This window comes from Oncorhynchus mykiss, chromosome 4, assembly GCF_057628025.1.
Source record: "Oncorhynchus mykiss isolate SJ-2025 chromosome 4, ASM5762802v1, whole genome shotgun sequence".
NCBI lineage: Eukaryota > Metazoa > Chordata > Actinopteri > Salmoniformes > Salmonidae > Oncorhynchus > Oncorhynchus mykiss.
Window position 1 is genome coordinate 17,958,281 of NC_143025.1, and position 20,546 is coordinate 17,978,826.

Genomic DNA, 20,546 nt, shown 5'->3' on the forward strand with positions numbered 1-20,546 from the left:
AACTAGAAACATATTAAAAATACTGATTCATAGTGGTGTTTAATGAATGTTTGACTTTCTTACACTGTTTTCTGGGCACCGAAGGCTACAGTATACGAGGCACGAAACATAAATTAAACTATGTGAGAGGAATAACTACAGTACCTCTTTCTGTAGATATAATCTCACGTGACAGATTATACCCTGTTTAGAAATAAAGTTAGCTATCTACCTAGAATGAGATTTGGTTAGGGGTTCCTAGATCAGTGTAGATAAACCAAGTTTCTCTTCCTGGGCCTTTTGCCCTGTCTGGTCTGGACAACATGAGGCAGGTGTGCCATCTCACATATTAACACCGAAGCCCCAAAGACTCCTTACCTATGGCCAGATCAGCCAGCCAGCCAGCCACTCCCCCTAAAAGTAAATGTGGATCAAATTAGCCTAACAGCAGCAATGTTCTCTCTTGACTACCAACCACTTGTCTCTGTTCTGCTCTCAAAAACAGACTATTCTTTCTCCCCAAGACAGACAGACACGCTTACTCAATTTCCTGTCTCTGAAGTTTCTCTGAGATATTTTTCCAATTCTCAAAAGTAGATTACAGTAGGAGTTAAATGCCAATAAAAGCAAGAAAGATAGAAACTGAACAACACTGAATACACAAAGTCAGACAGGAAACAACTTCTTTAACGTGATCCATTTATTTGACTTGGTCCAGTACTACAGAAGCATGGTTTGAAGTAGAGGGATCAATGACGTTTGGTTCCTTCCAAGAACATTTCTTAAGACTTAGTCATATATAATGAAATCTGATTGGTATACTTGACCATGATATATTGACCAACGCTTTCACAATGAAATGTCATCTTCACTCCCTCAATGCTATACACATTGAAACAATGATATCTCTCCATTTATGCAGTCAACACACCCACAAGCAGGCCAAATCATGAACAGAGTAGCTTTATACGTCAAATGAAAATGGCTTAATCACCAATAAATACAAGTATAAAAAACACCTTGATAATAATTCTCATTCTCATAAAATTAAACATGATCATAAAAGATAGCAACGCCACTAAACTTAAACCACCTTAGCAGTCCAGGTTCATCAACTGATACCAAAACAAAATCATAACCGTGGCAAAAGCCAACAAAAATAATACTTAAATAACATAATAATACTATTATTACTGTCTTAATAACAATATCCAGTCAAGTTTTCCTATGCTTAGACTTTCTGCTACTAACTAATGTATATGCACCAGTTATTTCCAGTTTGGCAGATAGAGAGTTTAATCAGATTTTCTCCATTGTTTTCTCCTGATGTCATTCCTTCGTTTCGGATCTCCTTGCTTTGGTACAGATGGACTCTGACTACTTCTTTGGGATCAAACAAGGGGTTGTCAATGTGATGGCACATACATGTACGTGTTTATCTCTGTGTTGCTTAATATGTGTTATCATTTTAGAAAGATTACTATCATAATAACAACCCATGGATTTCCCCTTTGGGTGGTGTCAATGGGCACCTCTTTCTTTGGGAGGGGGTAGGTTTAAATGCCCTGTTCTCTGGGGTTGGGCCACCAGGCTGTATTAGTAAGTTGACTCTTGATTTGATATAAGTTCACAGGTAAACACTCTGCAACATGACTGAACTCAGGTCAGCTGCTCTGACCCCTCAGGTGTACCAAAAACAGGGGAAACACTGAGATCTCACTGACATCAGATCAGACCCCTGATCTCTTACGGCCAAACTCAGGGAAGAAATACTTTCTGCCATAACATAAAGCAATATAAAGTTTCTATATTTTGGAGAATCAAAAACAGAAGCGTAATAAAACAAAATACTAACATAGTATAATTTCATCACTGTAAATCCAGTTGACAATAAAAGGCAATACAAAGGGCAATAAAATGCAATATAATACAGAACGGGTCTGTCGTTTCAATCAATAACCAGAACTTTGCACTAGCGGACCTTCGAAATCATTCAACATGTTAATTCTGTTGCTTGGGGGTTGCTATGGTTTTCCATACACATATTCTGATGATACAGTATAATAAATGTATCAGTCACAGATCTCCCTCTCCATCCCAGTTTAAAAGGCCATTCTAAACACACTCCATCGAACACACTCAGCCCATGACACAAGTTGCTTTGCCAGCCTCTAGCTTTTGGCCTAAAACAATCTCTTAACAAAAAAGTGACAGCAGAATAAAAGCCTGTCAGGCTATTATTGTTGCACAAATGAATTCGTTTTCAGATGGGGTTTCCCAGCTATCATAAAGGTTCCAGGGGCACATACAGTACCCAATCCATTTCACCCCCTGCATCAATGAAGCTTCTTCTCATATTTGGTAAAAAATTAAATACAATACTTTCCATTTCCTTCCCTTCTACTCAGAACTCACTTTCTCTGTTACTTTCTCTAGTCTACATCACTGTTTCCTTCAACTCAGCAACTAAAGTCTTTCACCCTTTCCGACAGGAAAGGCTTCTCAAATCTCACCTTCACTAAGAACATTCTCTTTCACTCAAACACTTGTTTCCCTCTAAAATCTCTAATACTCTCTACCATTATTATGTTTCTCTCTACTACACTATACCTCCCTCTTATAAAAACAATAGCTGGCTAATGGTGCTTATTTGACAAAATGGCCCTGTACACACAGCTGGAAACCTGACAGCACAGACCACAGAACCTACCTGACCGGTGCGGATAACATCTCCCGCACCAACACGTCTCCAGCCATTGTCTGTGGAATGTGCAGTGTCATCAGAGCACTGAAACAAATCCTTCTACTAAGCCCTTTGTGGAGTTGGAGGGGGATGGTTTAAACAAATTAAACTAGGCTATAACAATATCCACAGATAACAACCTGAGCATTGTGTACACGACTTGTATGGTTTCTCTGCCATTTCCAGCTGGTAGGACTCTGTAGCCAAGTTATGCCAATTGAGTGAGAAGGCCTCAGCAGAGGCAACTCCAGCACTGCACTACAGGCATACAGACAAAACAACCACAGACATGGCTGTTTATTTGCCAGGAACATTCCGGGACTATGAGAGGGTGTCTGGGCCATCTACCTTCTAAGGTGAGCAGCTCCAGACCCCTCGAGCTGGCCTGACCAGGCCTTGTGTTTAACCAAATCATCAAACTGCAGACACATCAAGCAAGAAAGCACTGCACGAAAAGCCTAATTGTTTAAGACTCTGTCATCTCTCTGGGCTTGGTTCTTGTTCCTGACAGTGTGTATTTTGGGATGGAGACGGGACTGTTTCATCTCAACTGCTGTTTAATGTCTGTGTGACCCCTGACTTGTGACTGTGTAAGGCTATAGGCCATTGTGTGACCCCTGACCTGTGACTATGTAATGCAATAGACCACAGTGTGTATTGTTAAGGTCCTGGGTCTCTCTCTCTCTCACCACATTCACATGTATAAGAATCAAAACAGCACAAATGGTGACAGGTTGGCCTGCATCCATCCTGCTCCACTTTCAGGAAATGACTTACATCATTTAATTTAGATCCTAAAAGGCACTTCCTACATATTCCCTAATATCATATGCTCATATATAGGACATACGCTTTGATGGTGATATACATAGCCACATTTTTTACATATGCAGCCATATTAATATATCATGTATACATGTTTCACTTCCTTGGGTAACATAACAATTATATATGTCAGTTCCACAATCCACACAAAGGGTTGGAGACATTGAGCTTTGGACTATTCCAGTACTGCCAGAACCCACCAGTTTTGTATTCATACTAAATCTACGCAAATATTAATAAATAGTTAACATCGTCAGTTATTATGGAGCAAGACCCTGGTTTGTTTTTTACATGAAGTAAAAGATCACAAAAACATGTGCTCTGTGTGAGTTTTAAGGTGCTTTTGTAAACTCAAACTCAATTCATGGTTCGCTTTGAGAGCCAACCAGTTTCTGGTTGCTGCGTATGTGATTCTAACTTGCCTTTTGCTGAACATGTAAACATTTGAACACAGCAAAGTCTACGGGCGGATGGAGGAGGAAGGCTGGGCGGCATTCTCTCATGCCAGTTGTTTATTCACTCCACTCACGTCGTTTGAAAACCCTGCTAACTGAATGTCCTTTGGCCTGAGAAGTGCATAATAGTCATGTATTGTATGTATGAGTGTGTGTATAATATAGTTTCCAACAAGGATTTGAACCCCAGTGAGAAAACTATAACCTTCCAAAAGGTTCAGGTAGGCTATCTCAGCAACATACGGGTCACTGGTCGTCAATGACATACACATACATGTACACACATACACACAGACACACACACACCAACAGAGACAGATGTTATAGCCTCAGCCTGGCCACCTGGCTGCCTCCTCTATCCCCTCCTCGGCTAGGTGAGGTTGCTGCTGATGTCCAGGGCTTGCTGGTACACCTGAGTCATGTCGTCCAGGTCCCCCAGCAGGGAGAAGCTGCCGTTGTCCCCCGGGGACCCCCGCAGACTGGGGGTCCGACTGAACTTTGACCCGTGGAGCAGAGGGGCTGCCTGGAAGCCCTTGAAACTGGCCAGCTGCAGCAGGTTTTCGGCTGACACACAAGCCCTGATGTTAGGGCGGTGGGGGGCGGTGGGGGGCCAGTCGGGGGACAGCCTGGGGGATACGACGCCATCCTCCAACACCATGCTGGATGGACGGCTCTGGCTACGGGACAGGCCAGAGTCGCCCTGGGAGGGGTCCCCGAGAGCACCAGCTGAGGGAGGGCCGCTGTAGGTGGAATACTTCCCGTTGCGCTTCAAGATGCCCTTCCTCCCCACCACTCTCCTGGGCGGGGAGCTGCAGGCAGCAACCAGGGACATGGTGGCACCCACTAGCAGCTCGGAGGACTCACTGCGCTCCGGGGAGGAGTAGTACCCTGATTCCCGTTGTTGGTTGTTCTTCAGGATGCCCTTCCTGGGAAGGGTGGGCACCATCTTGGCCGGCGAGCCCCCTGCCAGGGCGGGCTCCTCCTCTTCCTCCTCTCTGTCGGGGCTAGAGCAGCCTGGTTCTCCCTCGGCTGGCCTGAGGCCCATCATCGCTCCACCACTCCCCAGCTCCACCTCCTCCAGGCTGGGCGAATGCTGCTTCTCCATCAGCCGGGTCTTCAGGATCCCCTTGGGCCTCTTCAGCCCGGGCTTCTCCCCCTCCCCTCCACCGTGGGGCCCATCTCCCACCTCGTTCTCTTTCTTGGACTTCTTGGGGCGCTGGCGGAGGACCAGGGGCAGCAGGGCGGTGGGTTTGCCCGGCCAGGGCTCTGTGCGGTTCTGCCAGTCAATGAAGCGGGCAAGCATGGGAGAGGAGGTGCCATTGTCCCGCTGGGTCTCGCAGTCGCACACACTGCTCTTCCAGCCCCAGTTGACCCACCAGTGGTTGGCGATGTCTTCCACCGTTGCCCGCCGCTCTGGGTTCACCATCAACATCCAACGGATCAGACCACGGGCATCTGGGAGGGCAAACAGGAGGGGAGCATAGTTTAACATTCTGGATTTGAGCACAACAGGGGGTATGTAGGAGCTGGGTTACACTTCACTGTTGTTTTTTGCTGCAGAGCATTTATTATCTAATAATCATTATATTTAGTGTGTAGAGGGAAACTAGATCTTAGACCAGGGTTTTCCAATAGGCGTCCCGCCAAAATCTTTAAAAAAAAAGAATAGTTGTTGGACATAAAAGACTGTAAAATCACCAGAAAATCAGCTCAAAGTGATTTTAATTGAGGGATTCTGTTCCCAAGTATTCCCACGCATAAATAGAGAGGCATATGTGATGGAATCAAGGTTTGAAATGATTCTGTTTGGGATTCTTGCACTCAATTTGCAGTGTACAAATGATTTATAACAATGTTGTGGCCCCCAACCATCCGCTCAAGGAAACTTCGGCCCACAGAGGAATGTAATTGGGTATCCCTGTCTCAAACTGTAGGTAGAGGGTCTTGATCTGTACCTGAGGACTGGGTGGGCTCTCTGTACTCTCCGTTGCTGATCTGGCGGATGAGGTTCTTGTGGTCTCCTCCATCGAACGGCATGGTCCCATAGACCAGGGTGTATAGGAGCACCCCCAGAGCCCAGCTGTCCACCTATAACAACAAAACACACACGGGTAACTACACAGATCAGGATCACGATCAGATAGACTGAATGTGAGAGATCAGTCAGTAAAATCCGTCACTGGAGACGCAGTTGAAAAAAATTGGAATCTCTCATTTCCCTTTTCCAATTCCCAGTAACTGGTAAATGAGGCTCAATGCCATTACTGGGTTAGCAACAGATCATTAAAACTTTAACAAGGAGCGTACTGTATCTGAACTGGAACGACATATGTTGTAGCGACAGCTGAAACAGTGTAAGCACTGCACAGCTATACACTCTAGAAAGGGTTCTACATGGAACACAAAAGGGTTCTTCAAAGGGTTATCCTATGTGGAAAGCCGAAGAAACTTTTAAGGTTCTAGATAGCACCTTTTTCTTTCTAAGAGTGTACCATATTGCTCTACAACATAATATCATAGGAAATCTTAATTTTGGCACATTTTTGCAAAAAGACAAAAGGTTACTGTAATCTGATATTTTTCTCAACACATTGCAGACAATTTGAAAAGATGAGTCTCTCTCTCCTTTCCTCTCTCTCTCCCTCCCTCCTCCCCCTCCATTCCCTCTCCCACCTACTTTCCCTCCCTCCCTCCCCCTCCTCTCTCTCCCTCTTTATCTCCCCTTCCCTCACTCTCCCTCCTCCCCCCATTCTCTCTCCCTCCTTTCCCTGCCTCTCTTTCCTCTCATCTCTCTCTCTCTCCCTTTCCCTCTTCTATCTCCCTCCTCTCACCCACCTCTGTCTGTCTGTTGACTCTCTCTCTACTCTCTCCACTTTCTCCCCCTCCCTCCCTCCCTCCCTCACTCCCCCAATTCTCTCTCCCCCACTTCTATATGTCTGTTGACTCTCTCTCTCCCCTCTCCCCCCTCCCTCATCCCCCCTCCCTCATTCCCTCTCTTCTCTCTCCCACCTCCCTCTCCATTCACTCAGGTAGACTGAGAGACAGAGTCAGACAAACAAACGGACACAAACAGGCAGACAGGCAAGTAGACAGACAGACAGACAGACAGACAGACAGACAGACAGACAGACAGGCAGACAGGCAGACAGGCAGACAGACAGACAGGCAGACAGGCAGACAGACAGGCAGGCAGGCAGGCAGGCTGGCAGGCAGGAAGGCCGACAGGCAGGTTGACATACAGACAGGCTGACAGACACAGGCAGACAGAGACAGAAAGGCAGGCAGACAGACAGTTTAAAAAGTTTTAAAAAATTGACCAATATCCTCTTCAAAATTCAATTAAGAATTAATAACAAGACGATTGTGTCCAATGGAGGTTTAAAAAAATGCTCTTGGGTCAATAGACATCAAATTTCATATGCCGGGTCATGACTGTTCCCCGGTCACAAATATGTAACATTTGAGAAGATGACCCCCAATTAAGTCACTTCCTGTAATAGCAGGAAGCTGAAATTCAATGTACGGAGAGACTCTTTAACGATGCCTTGAGTTTCAAGTCTTTATGTTAACAATTGACCGTTCTACAGAGAGGATGGAAGACAATGTATTTGTGTAACTGCAGCGAGAGAATGAAGGACCATGTTGAGGATTAAAGGGTTATTTCAGGATTTTGACAATGAGAGTCCGATGAACTCGTGGATACAATTTTATGTCTCTGCCAAAATCCCAAAGTATCCCTTTAATTAAGACTCTTCCTGTTTCCACAAGAAACTGAACCTCAACCCAGGGCATCCCTACAAGGTTGTGTGCATGTCACGATCGTTTAGAGATGGATTAGACCAAGGAGCAGCGTGGTAGGAGTACATTTTACTTGTATTTAAATGACACAGAAAAAAACGTCAAAATACAACAAAAAAACGAATGTAAAGCTACATGCAGTGCAGAAAGTAAAGGTGCAGAAACTAAAGGTGGAAAAAAGGCTGCCTAAGTATGATCCCCAATCAAAGACAACGATAGACTCTGATTGGGAACCATACACGCCCAACAAAGAAATAGAAAAACTAGAATGCCCACTCAAATCACACCCTGACCTAAACAAATAGAGAAATAAAGAGAGAAATAAAAAGTCTCTCTAAGTCTCTCTAAGGTCAGGGAGTGACAGTGCAAGGATGGATAGCTAGATCAATCACAGTCAATCACAGTCAACAGGGGCGTGGTTAATAGAGGGCTGTAGGTAATGCTTTTCTATGGAAGAAAGGCCTTGTTCTCTGTGGGACCAAGTTTTCACTGTGAAGAGTTCATTTCTCATGGTCAGATGTAGGTTTGGGTTCATCTAAAGCGCCTGTTGAACGATTCCATACATTTAGTTTGTTCTGTTGATGTCACTCAAAAGCACACTAACTTTAGGTCAGGCTTCAAAGCCTACCTTTCTGCAATGTAGTGGAGGGAGGGGCAAATTAAATCATTGTTAATTGGATTCAGGTTTGGATTATGTCAAGGGTTGAGGCCCTAACCCTAGCTTCATATCAACTCCCAGCTCAACCCTAACTCCAAGAGCCAAGAAGTGGAGGGCTAGGAATAGGGTTAGGGTTATGGCTAGGGTTGAGCTGGGATGTGGGCATGTTTATAGGTCTGTCTGTCCGTCCGTCTGCCCGTGTCTTTCACCAATTTACCCATTGTAGCTTTATCACCAATGTTTTTGCCTTGACTGCAATGTATAGACTTAGTATGTGCCAATAACCTTGATGCATATCATCAATATCCTGTCTGTGGAGGTGGGAAAGTTGAGAGAGATGGAGGTAGAAGAAAAAGGAGGTAGAGAGAGGAGTAAGATAAATAGTATAGAGGGGGGGGGTAGGGACATAGAATGGAGGGGGAGAAGGGGGAGAGTAAGAGAAGGTGAAGAAGGGAGAAAGAGAGAAGAGAGAGAGGGAGGGAGAGAGAGAGCCATCGCCGCTCTATTTCTCATATATCCATTTGTTTTGTCTTGTTTCATACACACCTGGTTTTCATTCCATAATCACACTGCATGTACCATGTACATGTACATGTTCCAGACCCATATCAAACATCTCCAATCCAAAGTTAAATCTAGAATTGGCTTCCTATTTCGCAACAAAGCATCCTTCACTCATGCTGCCAAACATACCCTTGTAAAACTGACCATCCTACCAATCCTCGACTTTGGCGATGTCATTTACAAAATAGCCTCCAATACCCTACTCAACAAATTGGATGCAGTCTATCACAGTGCAATCCGTTTTGTCACCAAAGCCCCATATACTACCCACCATTGCGACCTGTACGCTCTCGTTGGCTGGCCCTCGCTTCATACTCGTCGCCAAACCCACTGGCTCCATGTCATCTACAAGACCCTGCTAGGTAAAGTCCCCCCTTATCTCAGCTCGCTGGTCACCATAGCATCTCCCACCTGTAGCACACGCTCCAGCAGGTATATCTCTCTAGTCACCCCCAAAACCAATTCTTTCTTTGGCCGCCTCTCTTTCCAGTTCTCTGCTGCCAATGACTGGAACGAACTACAAAAATCTCTGAAACTGGAAACACTTATCTCCCTCACTAGCTTTAAGCACCAACTGTCAGAGCAGCTCACAGATTACTGCACCTGTACATAGCCCACCTATAATTTAGCCCAAACAACTACCTCTTTTCCAACTGTATTTAATTTATTTATTTATTTTGCTCCTTTGCACCCCATTATTTTTATTTCTACTTTGCACATTCTTCCATTGCAAAACTACCATTCCAGTGTTTTACTTGCTATATTGTATTTACCTTGCCACCATGGCCTTTTTTGCCTTTACCTCCCTTCTCACCTCATTTGCTCACATTGTATATAGACTTGTTTATACTGTATTATTGACTGTATGTTTGTTTTACTCCATGTGTAACTCTGTGTCGTTGTATGTCGAACTGCTTTGCTTTATCTTGGCCAGGTCGCAATTGTAAATGAGAACTTGTTCTTAACTTGCCTACCTGGTTAAATAAAGGTAAAATAAATAAATAAAAATAAATAAATATCTCCATATTGTGATGAAGGTCTTCCCCCATTGAAAGCAATTTATTCACTTAGGTCTCAACCCTGTGACACTCATTTTTTCCCCATTGACTGCAATTAATTGACATAAGATTAAATTGGTTAAATTGGTTTTCCCTTTGATGGCTATGTATTGAGAAAAACATCAACCCTGTGACACATATTTTCCCCTTGACTGCAATGTATTAAGAAAAACGTCAGCTGCTGTTACATTTGACCTTTTTGCAAAAATGTGCCAGGATGACGTTTTCAGGCTGATAATGGGCTGTGCTCTAAGCCCTGATTTCCACTTCCATCCTCTCAGCCATAGAACCAGAGTCTGGAGTGTGTCAGTTTGTTTCCATGAACATAGAACTCTATTTCTCCCTCTGTCTTTCTCTATGTGTCAACCTGCGCTTTGTGACCACTAATCTAATGCAATGTGACTGTCTCAGTAAATGGGTTATGCAAGACCAGTGTCTGGGGAATGGAGGGGGCAGGAGGGGGGACAGAGGGGTGGAGAGGGGTGTAATGAATTCAGCAGAGGTGGCAGAGCTGTGAGGCCCTGACAGATCTCAGGAGACACAATGCCGGTCACTGATTAGCCAGATGTCAGGCTTTGGAAGAGGAGGACTTCTGGAGGAATGTGGCTGCTTGTCGATGGCCAGGGGAATATAGCCAGCCCATGTCTGGGACTGAGCTCTGGGACTGGGGTCTGCGATTGGGCAGACTGGACTTCCTTTAGGGCCCATGCTTGGAATGTCTCACACTGGAGCCGCTCTGTCATTGGTTCAATGACTGAGAGCGCTCCTCTGTGATTGGTCGACTGGCAGGGCTGCAGGGAGGGCGAGACGGGGTGAATGCCATTGTTGTGTTCTGTTTTTGTTTCCAGTGTTAGCTGTAATTTGCGGCTTTTCCCCAACTGGATTCTGTAATTTTCATTACAGTTGTTTTTTTTAGCACACTGAAGAAAATGACAGTGAATTATACTAAATTGAATCGTTGGACATTTCAGTCTAAAAATACGACTTTTACTTTGCTTTATAATGCACAAGTTTTCTTGCAATTTGGAAAACTTCCTAAAGAATTGCTTTCAAATTAGTCAATAAATAGTTTTGGTGATGTTTTGTCACATTCTCTCTCCCTTTTTCTTAACCAAACAATTTCTCAATCCCACCCATCCTTGGAAGTGAAGTTGCTGAGCCTGTCTGTGTAACTCATTCATATTCTATTCAAATCAAACTTCATTTGTCACATGCACCGAATACAACAAGTGTAGACTTTACCGTGAAATGCTTACTTACAAGCACTTAACCAACAGTAGACGAGTTTACCAAGTAGACTAAAATAAAAAAGTAGTAATAAAAAGTAACACAATAACAATACCAATAACGAGGCTATATACAGGGGGCACCAGAACCGAGTCAGTGTGCGGGGGTACAGGCTAGTTGAGGTTATCTGTACATGTAGGTGGGGGTGAAGTGACAATGCATAGATAACAAACAAACAGCGAGTAGCAGCAGTGTACAAAAGAGATCAATGGTCAATGTAAATTGTCCTGTAGCGATTTTATAAAATGTTCAGCAGTCTTATGGCTTTATGGCTTTGGGGTAAAAGCTGCCTTTTGGTCCTAGACTTGGTGTTCCGGTACCGCTTCCCATGCGGTAGCAGAGAAAACAGTCTATAACTTGGCTGACTGGAATCTCTGACCATTTTATGTGCTTTCCTCTGACACCGCCTATTATATAGGTCCTGGATGGCAGGAAGCTTGGCCCCAATGATGTACTGGGCCGTTCGCACTACCCTCTGTAGCGCCATATGGTCAGATGCCGAGCAGTTGCCATACCAGGCGATGATGCAACCGGTCAGGATGCTCTCGATGGTGCAGCTGTAAAACCATTTGAGGATCTGGGGACCCATGCCCTCTTCACAACTGTCTTGGTATGTTTGGACTATGATAGTTTGTTGGTGATGTGGACACCAAGGAACTTGAAATTCTCAACCCGCCCCACTACAGCCCCGTCAATGGGGGCCTTTTCCTGTAGTCCACGATCAGCTCGTTTGTCTTGCTCACATTGAGGGAGATGTTGTTGTCCTAGCACCACACTGCCAGTTCTCTGACCTCCTCCCTATAGGCCGTCTCATATTCTTTTGCAGAGGGAGGTGTTTAGTCCCAGTCCTTAGCTTAGTGATGAGCTTCGTGGGCACTATGGTGTTGAACGCTGAGCTGTAGTCATAGGTGTTCCTTTTGTCCAGGTGAGAAAGGGCAGTGTGGAGTGCAATTGAGATGGCGTCATCTGTGGATCTGTTGGGGCAGTATGCAAATTGGAGTGAGTCTAGGGTGTCCGGGAGGATGCTGTTGATGTGAGCCATGACCAGCCTTTCAAAGCACTTCATGGCTACCGACGTGAGTGCCACGGGGCAGTAATCATTTAGGCAGGTTAACTTCACTTCCTTGGGCACAAGGACTAAGGTGGTCTGCTTGAAACATGTAGGTATTACAGACTCGGTCAGGGAGAGGTTGAAAATGTCAGTGAAGACACTTGACAGTTGGTCCGTGCATGCTTTGAGAACACGTCCTGGTAATCCGTCTGGCCCAGCTGTGAATGTGAATGTTGACCTGTTTAAAGGTTTTGCTCACATCGGCTACCGAGAGCGTTATCACACAGTCATCAAGGACAGCTGGTGGTCTCGTGCATGCTTCAGTGTTAATTGCCTCGAAGCGAGCATAAAAGGCATTTAGCTCATCTGGTAGGCTGGCGTCACTGGGAAGCTCGCGTCTGAGTTTCCATTTCCGTAACAGTTTTCAAGCCCTGCCACATCCGACGAGCATCAGAGCCGGTGTAATAGGAATCCATCTTAATCCTGTATTGACGTTTTGCTTGTTAGATGGTTCGTCTGAGGGCATAGCCGGATTTCTTATAAGCGTTTGGATTAGTCTCCCGCTCCTTGAAAACGGCAGCTCAAGCATTTAGCTCGATGCGGATGTTGCCTGTAATCCATGGCTTCTGGTTTGGATATTTACGTACAGTCACTGTGGGGACAACATCATCGATGCACTTATTGATGAAGCCGATGACTGAGGTGGTGTACTCCTCAATGCCACTGGATGAATCCCGGAACATATTCCAGTCTGTGCTAGCAAGACAGTCCTTTAGTGTAGCATCCCCGTCATCTGGCCACTTCCGTATTGAGCGAGTCACTGGTACTTCCTGCTTTAGTTTTTGCTTGTAAGCAGGAATCAGGAGGATAGAATTGTGGTCAGATTTGCCAAATGGAGTGCGGGGGAGAGCTTTGTATGCATCTCTGTGTGTGGAGTAAAGGTGGTCTAGGATTTTTTTCCCCTCTGGTTGCACATGTGACATGCTGGTAAAAATTTGCATTAAAGTCCCTGGCCACCAGGAGCACCACTTCTGGGAGAGCATTTTCTTTGCTTATGGCCTTATAGAGTTGGTTGAGAGCGGTCTTAGTGCCAGCTTCGTTCTGTGGTGGTAAATAGACGGCTACGAATAATACAGATGAGAACTCTCTTTGTTGATAGTGTGGTCTACAGCTTATCATAAGGTACTCTACCTCAGGTGAGCAATACCTCGAGACTTCTTTAATATTAGACATTGCGCACTAGCTGTAATTGACAAATAGACACACACCCTCACCCCACCAGAGGTAGCGTCTCTGTTCTGCCAGTGCATGGAAAATCCCACTAGCTCTATATTGTCTGTATCTTCGTTCAGCCACATCTCTGTGAAACATAAGATGTTAGATGTTACAGTTTTTAATGTCCCGTTGGTAGAATAATCTTCATTGTAGGTCATGAATTTTATTTTCCAATGATTGCAAGTTAGCAAGAAGAAAGGATGGCAGTGGGAGTTTACTCGCTAGCCTCCGGATTCTCAGAAGGCTGCCCGATCTGCGGCCCCTTTTCTGGCCTTTTTTTCTTCACTCAAAAGGCGTGGATCTAGGCCTGTTCCAATGAAAGCAGGAAATACTTCTCCTCGGACTCGTTAAAGGAAAACATTTCTTCCAATCCGCGGTGAGTAATCGCTTTTCTGATGTCCAAAAGTTATTTTCGGTCATAAGAAATGGTAGCAGCAACATTATGTACACAATAGTTTTAAAAATACGTAAAAAAAATAAAAAATAGCACAATCGGTTGGGAGAATGTAAAATGTCAGCCAGGATCTTCGACGCCAGGATACTATGAGCAACAACAGCACTATAGTCTTCAAAGGGAGCCAAGCCACCATCTGTGGCCTTCCACTAAGGATGTGAGAGTTGCTGGGAGTAGTAACTGAATAGGGAGAATCCCATCAAAGAGGATACCTCATGCCTCTATAACCGGTGTGAAATTGCTAGCTAGTTAGGAGCGTTTCAATCGGTGACATCACTCGCTCTGAGACCTGGAAGTAGTTGTTTCCCTTGCTCTGCAAGGATTTTGTGGAGCGATAGGTAACGATGCTTCGAAGGTGACTGTTGTTGATGTATGCAGAGGGTCCCTGGTTCAAGCCCAGATTGGGGCGAGTAGAAGGACAGAAACAATGCTGTTACACCTCCTCCCTTCCCTCCACTCCCTCCCTCTACCACCAACCTTGTCTATCTCTCTCCCTCCCTCTACCACCAACCTTCTCTATCTCTCTACCTCCCTCTCTATATCTGCTTTGGGACTCCCAACCAACAGTGCCAGGTCCTGGGGATTAGTAATAACTTCTCCCAGGGACAAAAGAAAACCAGTCTGTCTCATTGTGTCTGTCTGTGGCCCCTGACCTCTGTGGTGCCTGCCTAGTGCCTACCTCTGGGCCGCAGTAAGGTCTTCCATTGACTATCTCCGGTGATGCATAGAGTGGGCTGCCACAGAAAGTCTGCAGCAGTTTGTCCTTGTGGTAGAGGTTGGACAGTCCAAAGTCAGCAATCTGGCGGGAGACAGGGACACATCGAGGTTTGGTAAAACATCATAACAAATGTCATTAAAAGTATCATGGCATTAACATGGTTACAGATTCTAAAAAAGAAAGTTGGTTAGTAGTGCCTCCATATCTAAATAGCACTCAAAGTTACAGACTGTTTCACAATTACAGATTCAAAGGTTACAATGTACGGACAAGAGTCTGCAGAGTTGAATAAAAGTGACTATTTCTTACCTTAATGTTACAGTTTTCATCCAGTAGCACATTTTCCAGTTTCAAATCCCTGTGCACCACCCCATTCTGTAAAAGACAAACAGTCCATCCGTTGGCTCTAGAAGAAAAATCACCAGACCGATTGCCGGGCTGTACAGTAGGGGAGCGTTCATTCGCTATTCGTTTGTTCGCTTGATGGCGGTGAGGTGAGAACAAACTCCAGTGTTGTTCTCAAGGGATATAGTTAGAGTGGGCCAATTGGTCTAGTAGGTTTAATTGCCCTGCCTGGCCCTCTATCGTCTGCGTGTTGACATCTGTAGAGATTTCCCTCTAACTCACCTCACATAAATAAGAGCCTATAATGATGGACCAGGATAATTTAGTGCCAGTCAAAAGTTTGGACACACCTACTCATTCAAGGGTTTTTCTCAATTTTGACTATTTTCTACATTGTAGAATAATAGTGAAGACATCAGAGCTATGAAATAAAACATGGAATGGAATCATGTAGTAACCATAAAAGTGTTAAACAAATCTAAATATATTTTAGATGAGATTATTCAAAGTAGCCATCCTTTGCCTTTATGCCAGCTTTGCACACTCTTGGCATTCTCTCAACCAACTTCATGATGTAGTCACTTGGAATATATTTCAATGAACAGGGGTGCCTGGTTCAAAGTTAATTTGTGTCATTTCTTTCCTTCTTAATGCGTTTGAGCCAATCAGTTGTGTTAAGGTAGGCGTGGTATACAGAAGATAGCCGTATTTGGTGAAAGACCAAGCAAGAACAGTTCAAATGAGCGAAGAGAAATGACAGTACATCATTATTTTAAGACATCAAGGTCAGTCAATCCAGAAAATGTCAAGAACTTTTAACGTTTCTTCAAGTGCAGTCGCAAAAACCACCATGCACTATGATGAAATTGGATCTCATGAGGACTGCCACAGGAAAGGAAGACCAAGAGTTACCTCTGCTGCAGAGGATAAGAGGATGAGTTCAATTGAATTAACTGCACCTCAGATTGCAGCCCGAATAAATGCTTCACAGAGTTCAAGTAGCAGACATCTCAACATCAACTGTTCAGAGGAGACTGCGTGAATCAGGCCTTCATGGTTGAATTGCTGCAAAAAAACACTAAATGACACCAATAAGAAGAGACTTGATTGGGCCAAGAAAAAAAGCAATGGACATTAGACCGGTGAAAATCGGTATTTTGGTCTGATGAGTCCACATTTGAGATTTTTGGTTCCAACCGCAGTGTCTTTGTGAGACGCAGAGTAGGTGAAAGTATGATCTCCGCATGTGTGGCTCCCACCATGAAGCATGGAGGAGGAGGTGTGATAGTGTGGGGGTGCTTTGCTGATGACACTGGACACTTTTTCAACAGGACAATGACCCAAAACACAGCTCCAGGCTGTGTAAGGGCTATTTGACCAAGGAGAGTGACGGAGTGCTGCATCAGATGACCTGGCCTCCACAATCACCCGACCTCAACCCAAATGAGATGGATTGGGATGAGTTGGACTGCACAGTGAAGGAAAAGCAGCCAACAAGTGTTCAGCACATGTGGGAACTCATTCAAGACTGTTGGAAAATAATTCCTCATGAAGCTGGTTGAGAGAATGCCAAGAGTGTGCAAAGCTGTCATCAATGCAAAAAGTGGCTACATTGAAGAATCTAAAATATAAAATCTATTTTGATTTATTTAACACTTTTTTAGTTACTACATGATTCCATATGTGTTATTTCATAGTTCTGATGTCTTCACTGTTATTCTACAATGTTAAAAATTAAGAAAAACCCTTGAATGAGTAGGTGTGTCCAAACGTTTGACTGGTACTGTATCTTCTCACAAAAAAAGCAACTATGTTGTTTAGTGGCACTTTCAATGCATGCATTAACATGTGGTATACACACAGCAACAGGAAACACAAGCAGCCATTTCAGGTCTGGAAGTGATGGGGTGACTTCACTACAGCTGTAACCCCCGGGCCTACACTGTACTGTGCGTCTCCAATTGGTTAGGATGTGATAGGGAACACATGTTCACATGCTTACAAACGGAGGTTATAAAATGAGGTGGGTCTAATCAGCACTCTCACAGTACACCTGCTTCCTATGTCAGTCAACCACACTATATCACCCCACTACCCTACACCATGGTACTCCACCCCTCAGTGCGGTTGCCCCTAGAGGCTCATCCCTACGCGTTGGCTGTGTGTCTGGTGCTCCCCCTTATGCTGGGACGATGACATCATCCCATCCCAGCTGTAGAGATGATGACTAGTGGGGAGCCCACCCAAACATCCCCCATCCCTGGGAGACCATGGTTTAATGAGGGAGAAGAGAGGGGTGGGCTAGGATCCATGTTATGGCGGGAGGGAGGGGGGGTGTCCTGGGGGAGCTATGAGGGGATCCAGGGATATGGAGTCATGACAACAGATGAGCAGGGACTGTGTGCACGATGGACAACACTGGTTTGTGTTAAGTCCCTTACAGTCCTCCTTAACACCAAGAGGCCACTAAAAGCATAGCTCATACTGCAGACTTCTTCTCTATGTGAAGAATATATACAGTTATAGTCATAAGGTTACGATATTTTGCGCTGCATCTGATTAGCAGAAATGTGTGGGTGTGTTTTTCGTGCACGTGTGCACGTTTCTCTGGAGAATTTTACCTTGTGACAGTGGTGCACGGCAGAGACTATCTGCCTGAAGAAGTGTCGCGTCTCTCTCTCGCTCAGGCGCCGGCGCTCACTGATATAGTCATACAGCTCACCCTTACTGGCATACTCCATCACGATCACGATCTTGTCCTTGTTCTCAAACACTGGAGGAGAATGGACACACAGTTAGAATGGACAAACAATTAGTGTGGACAAACAGTTAGCAACCATTTGTTTCACAGCAGAGGTTTCATCATAAACCATTCAGGAAGAGAAACAACTTACTTCATAGTTTCAGTGGACAGTATTATGTTGAATAAATGAGAAGAGTACCCCTCCCAGTTTCAGAGCCAACTGGCTGCATTCACACTCTCTCTGCACTGCTTCTATGATTACATTACATCACCAATCCCACCTCATGTGTCTGGCTTGAGTCTTAGCAACACAACTGGGAGGGAGGGGGTGGGGGGAGTGTTTTAGTAACACCCAAACCCCTTGGAGAGGAGAAGGCAAAGAGAGAGCGAGAGGGAGAGAGGGAGGGAGAGAGCGAGGGAAAAGAAGAGAAGAGAAAAGCATGGTGTCATCCTGACCTGGACAGTAAATCAACATCTCATCATGTCACTAACTTTCACCAGTCTCATTTAAATTACAGGTTGTAATGCAGCAAAATAGGGAAAACGTCAAGGGGGATGAATACTTTTGCAAGGCACTGTATGTTGATATGCTTCAGTTTGCTGCCATATGACTGGTTTCACATTTGTCTCCAGCGATCATAAGGTAAAATAATTCAAACAATTGTCATTTATATTTACAATTCTTATCAATAGCTCTTATTAACTTGTAAATTACAGTGCATGGAGAATGGTGTTATTTCTATCGGAACAAAGAAAGTAGTTTCTGTTTCACTTGGAACCGACCGTTCGTTGGACCTTATTCATTGTTTCATCGTGCATAAAGGTGGTGGAATTACGAGGGAATTAAGTTAAGGTCAGAATACGGCCTATCTGTAGACACACCTCTGCCCCACCTTCCTTTCTGTTATCTCCACCCCAAAATAATAGCTGGCTGAAACATTTATTACTTCATGCCTAAGTTCAAGGTCAGAGTACACATAGAGAGAAAAGTACATAAAAATTGAATTAAGTTCCATTTACGCGTGCATTACTTGGGTAAGAGATAGGAACGCCTTATAGACTAGACACAGGACAACCTGTCCTGTACTGTTCCACTATCTATCTAGCCTCCAATGTATCATTTCGCCTACTGCCAGGGCATGTTGCTGACCCATCAGCAGTGCATCATATGGGGGAAATGAGAACTGTTAGTCAGGCGGAGAGAGAGGGGATGATGACACAACCATTGGCCATGTTCTTCTTATTGTCAGTGTATTTTCCCACACTACAGGGGCTCCAGGGGTGAAGGCCAACTCTCTGCACCCATGAGTGAGCACCTCCACAGGCCCACCCATCCCCTCTCCTCTCCTCCCACCCTCCCCTCCCTTTCAGAGAATAATCCTGTGGTAGAAACATGTTGATGTTGATTGATGGCAACAATCCCTGATTGTGACTGCTCCGCTGGGCAGGGCAGGCAGCACGGGAACCGGGCCAGCCGACCTGGGGGTTGGTTCTGATTGGCCGACGGAGCCGTGACCCAGGACGACCCTTCCGGCGATCCGTGGTGGGGGTCCGTTTGAGAGCCCAGTGTGGGCACTCGTTACCTCTGACCCCTGCCCCTCGTGCCCCCCTCCCCCATGATTCACTGGGGTAATTACCTGGCTTACATAATGGGGTGCCCTCTCTGTCCATCACTCATTCGGTCTTTGTTCAATGGGCCAGCAGGCCTCAGATCACACTAATTAGCACCCATTGTCCCAATGCCCTGCTCTGCTATCCGCTGGGTCCACTAGGCTAGGCCTCTGAGCTGTTAACATGGGGAGGGGGTTGCTAATCACTGTCTTAGCAGAGTTAGATAGAGGACAATGAAGTTATTAAGAAGCAGCTTTTATGTAAAAAAATAAGAATTACTATATTTTAACATAAAAGCTAAAAAAAACACCCTGATAGTGTGTTAATGTCTGAATTGAGGTCTTTAACATAAACATTTAGGAGCCATTTTTACACCTTTCCTACGCACTTATCAGTACTTACCTGATTCAGTTGTGTAATGCGCTCTGCAGGTGTGGCTACCTTGCACACACTGAATAAATTGCATTAAACTGCTGAAACCCCTCCCACTTGCTGGCCAACAGATTTTCTTGTGGAGTTTTCATTCAATAGGGTTTTCAGTACATTTATCTTAAGACATCCCTTTAAATATGGTGTACATTTTAGCTTCAATTTTGTCAACAGACTCACTAGAATACAGTGCCTTGCAAAAGTATTCATCCCCCTTGACGTTTTTCCTATTTTGTTGCATTACTACCTGAAATTTAAATGGATTTTTAATTTGGATTCTATGTAATGGACATACACAAAATAGTCCAAATTGGTGAAGTGAAATTTAAAAAATAACTTGTTTCCAAAAATTCTAAAAAATAAAAAATTGAAAAGTGGTGCGTGCATATGTGTTTGCTATGAAGCCCCTAAATAAGACCTGGTGCAAACAATTACCTTCAGAAGTCACATAATCAGTTAAATAAAGTCCATCTGTGTGCAATCTAAGTGTCACATGATCTCAGTGTATATACACCTGTTCTGAAAGGCCCCAGAGTCTGCAACACCACCAAGC

General features: G+C 44.6%; 1 protein-coding gene across 1 annotated transcript in view; it reads right to left on the reverse strand.

Annotated features, from left to right (window-relative positions):
• Window positions 1-664: 664 nt before the first annotated feature.
• Window positions 665-20,546, reverse strand: part of LOC110521416 (NUAK family SNF1-like kinase 1) — a 37,996-nt gene continuing 18,114 nt past the window's right edge. Inside the window, exons 3-7 of the mRNA XM_021598948.3 lie at window positions 17,832-17,983; window positions 15,175-15,240; window positions 14,827-14,946; window positions 5,958-6,090; window positions 665-5,457 (exon numbers count right to left, since the gene is read on the reverse strand). Of these exons, the coding sequence (XP_021454623.3) occupies window positions 4,373-5,457; window positions 5,958-6,090; window positions 14,827-14,946; window positions 15,175-15,240; window positions 17,832-17,983 (1,556 nt within the window). The 3' untranslated portion in view covers window positions 665-4,372. The remainder of the gene's footprint in view (window positions 5,458-5,957; window positions 6,091-14,826; window positions 14,947-15,174; window positions 15,241-17,831; window positions 17,984-20,546) is intronic.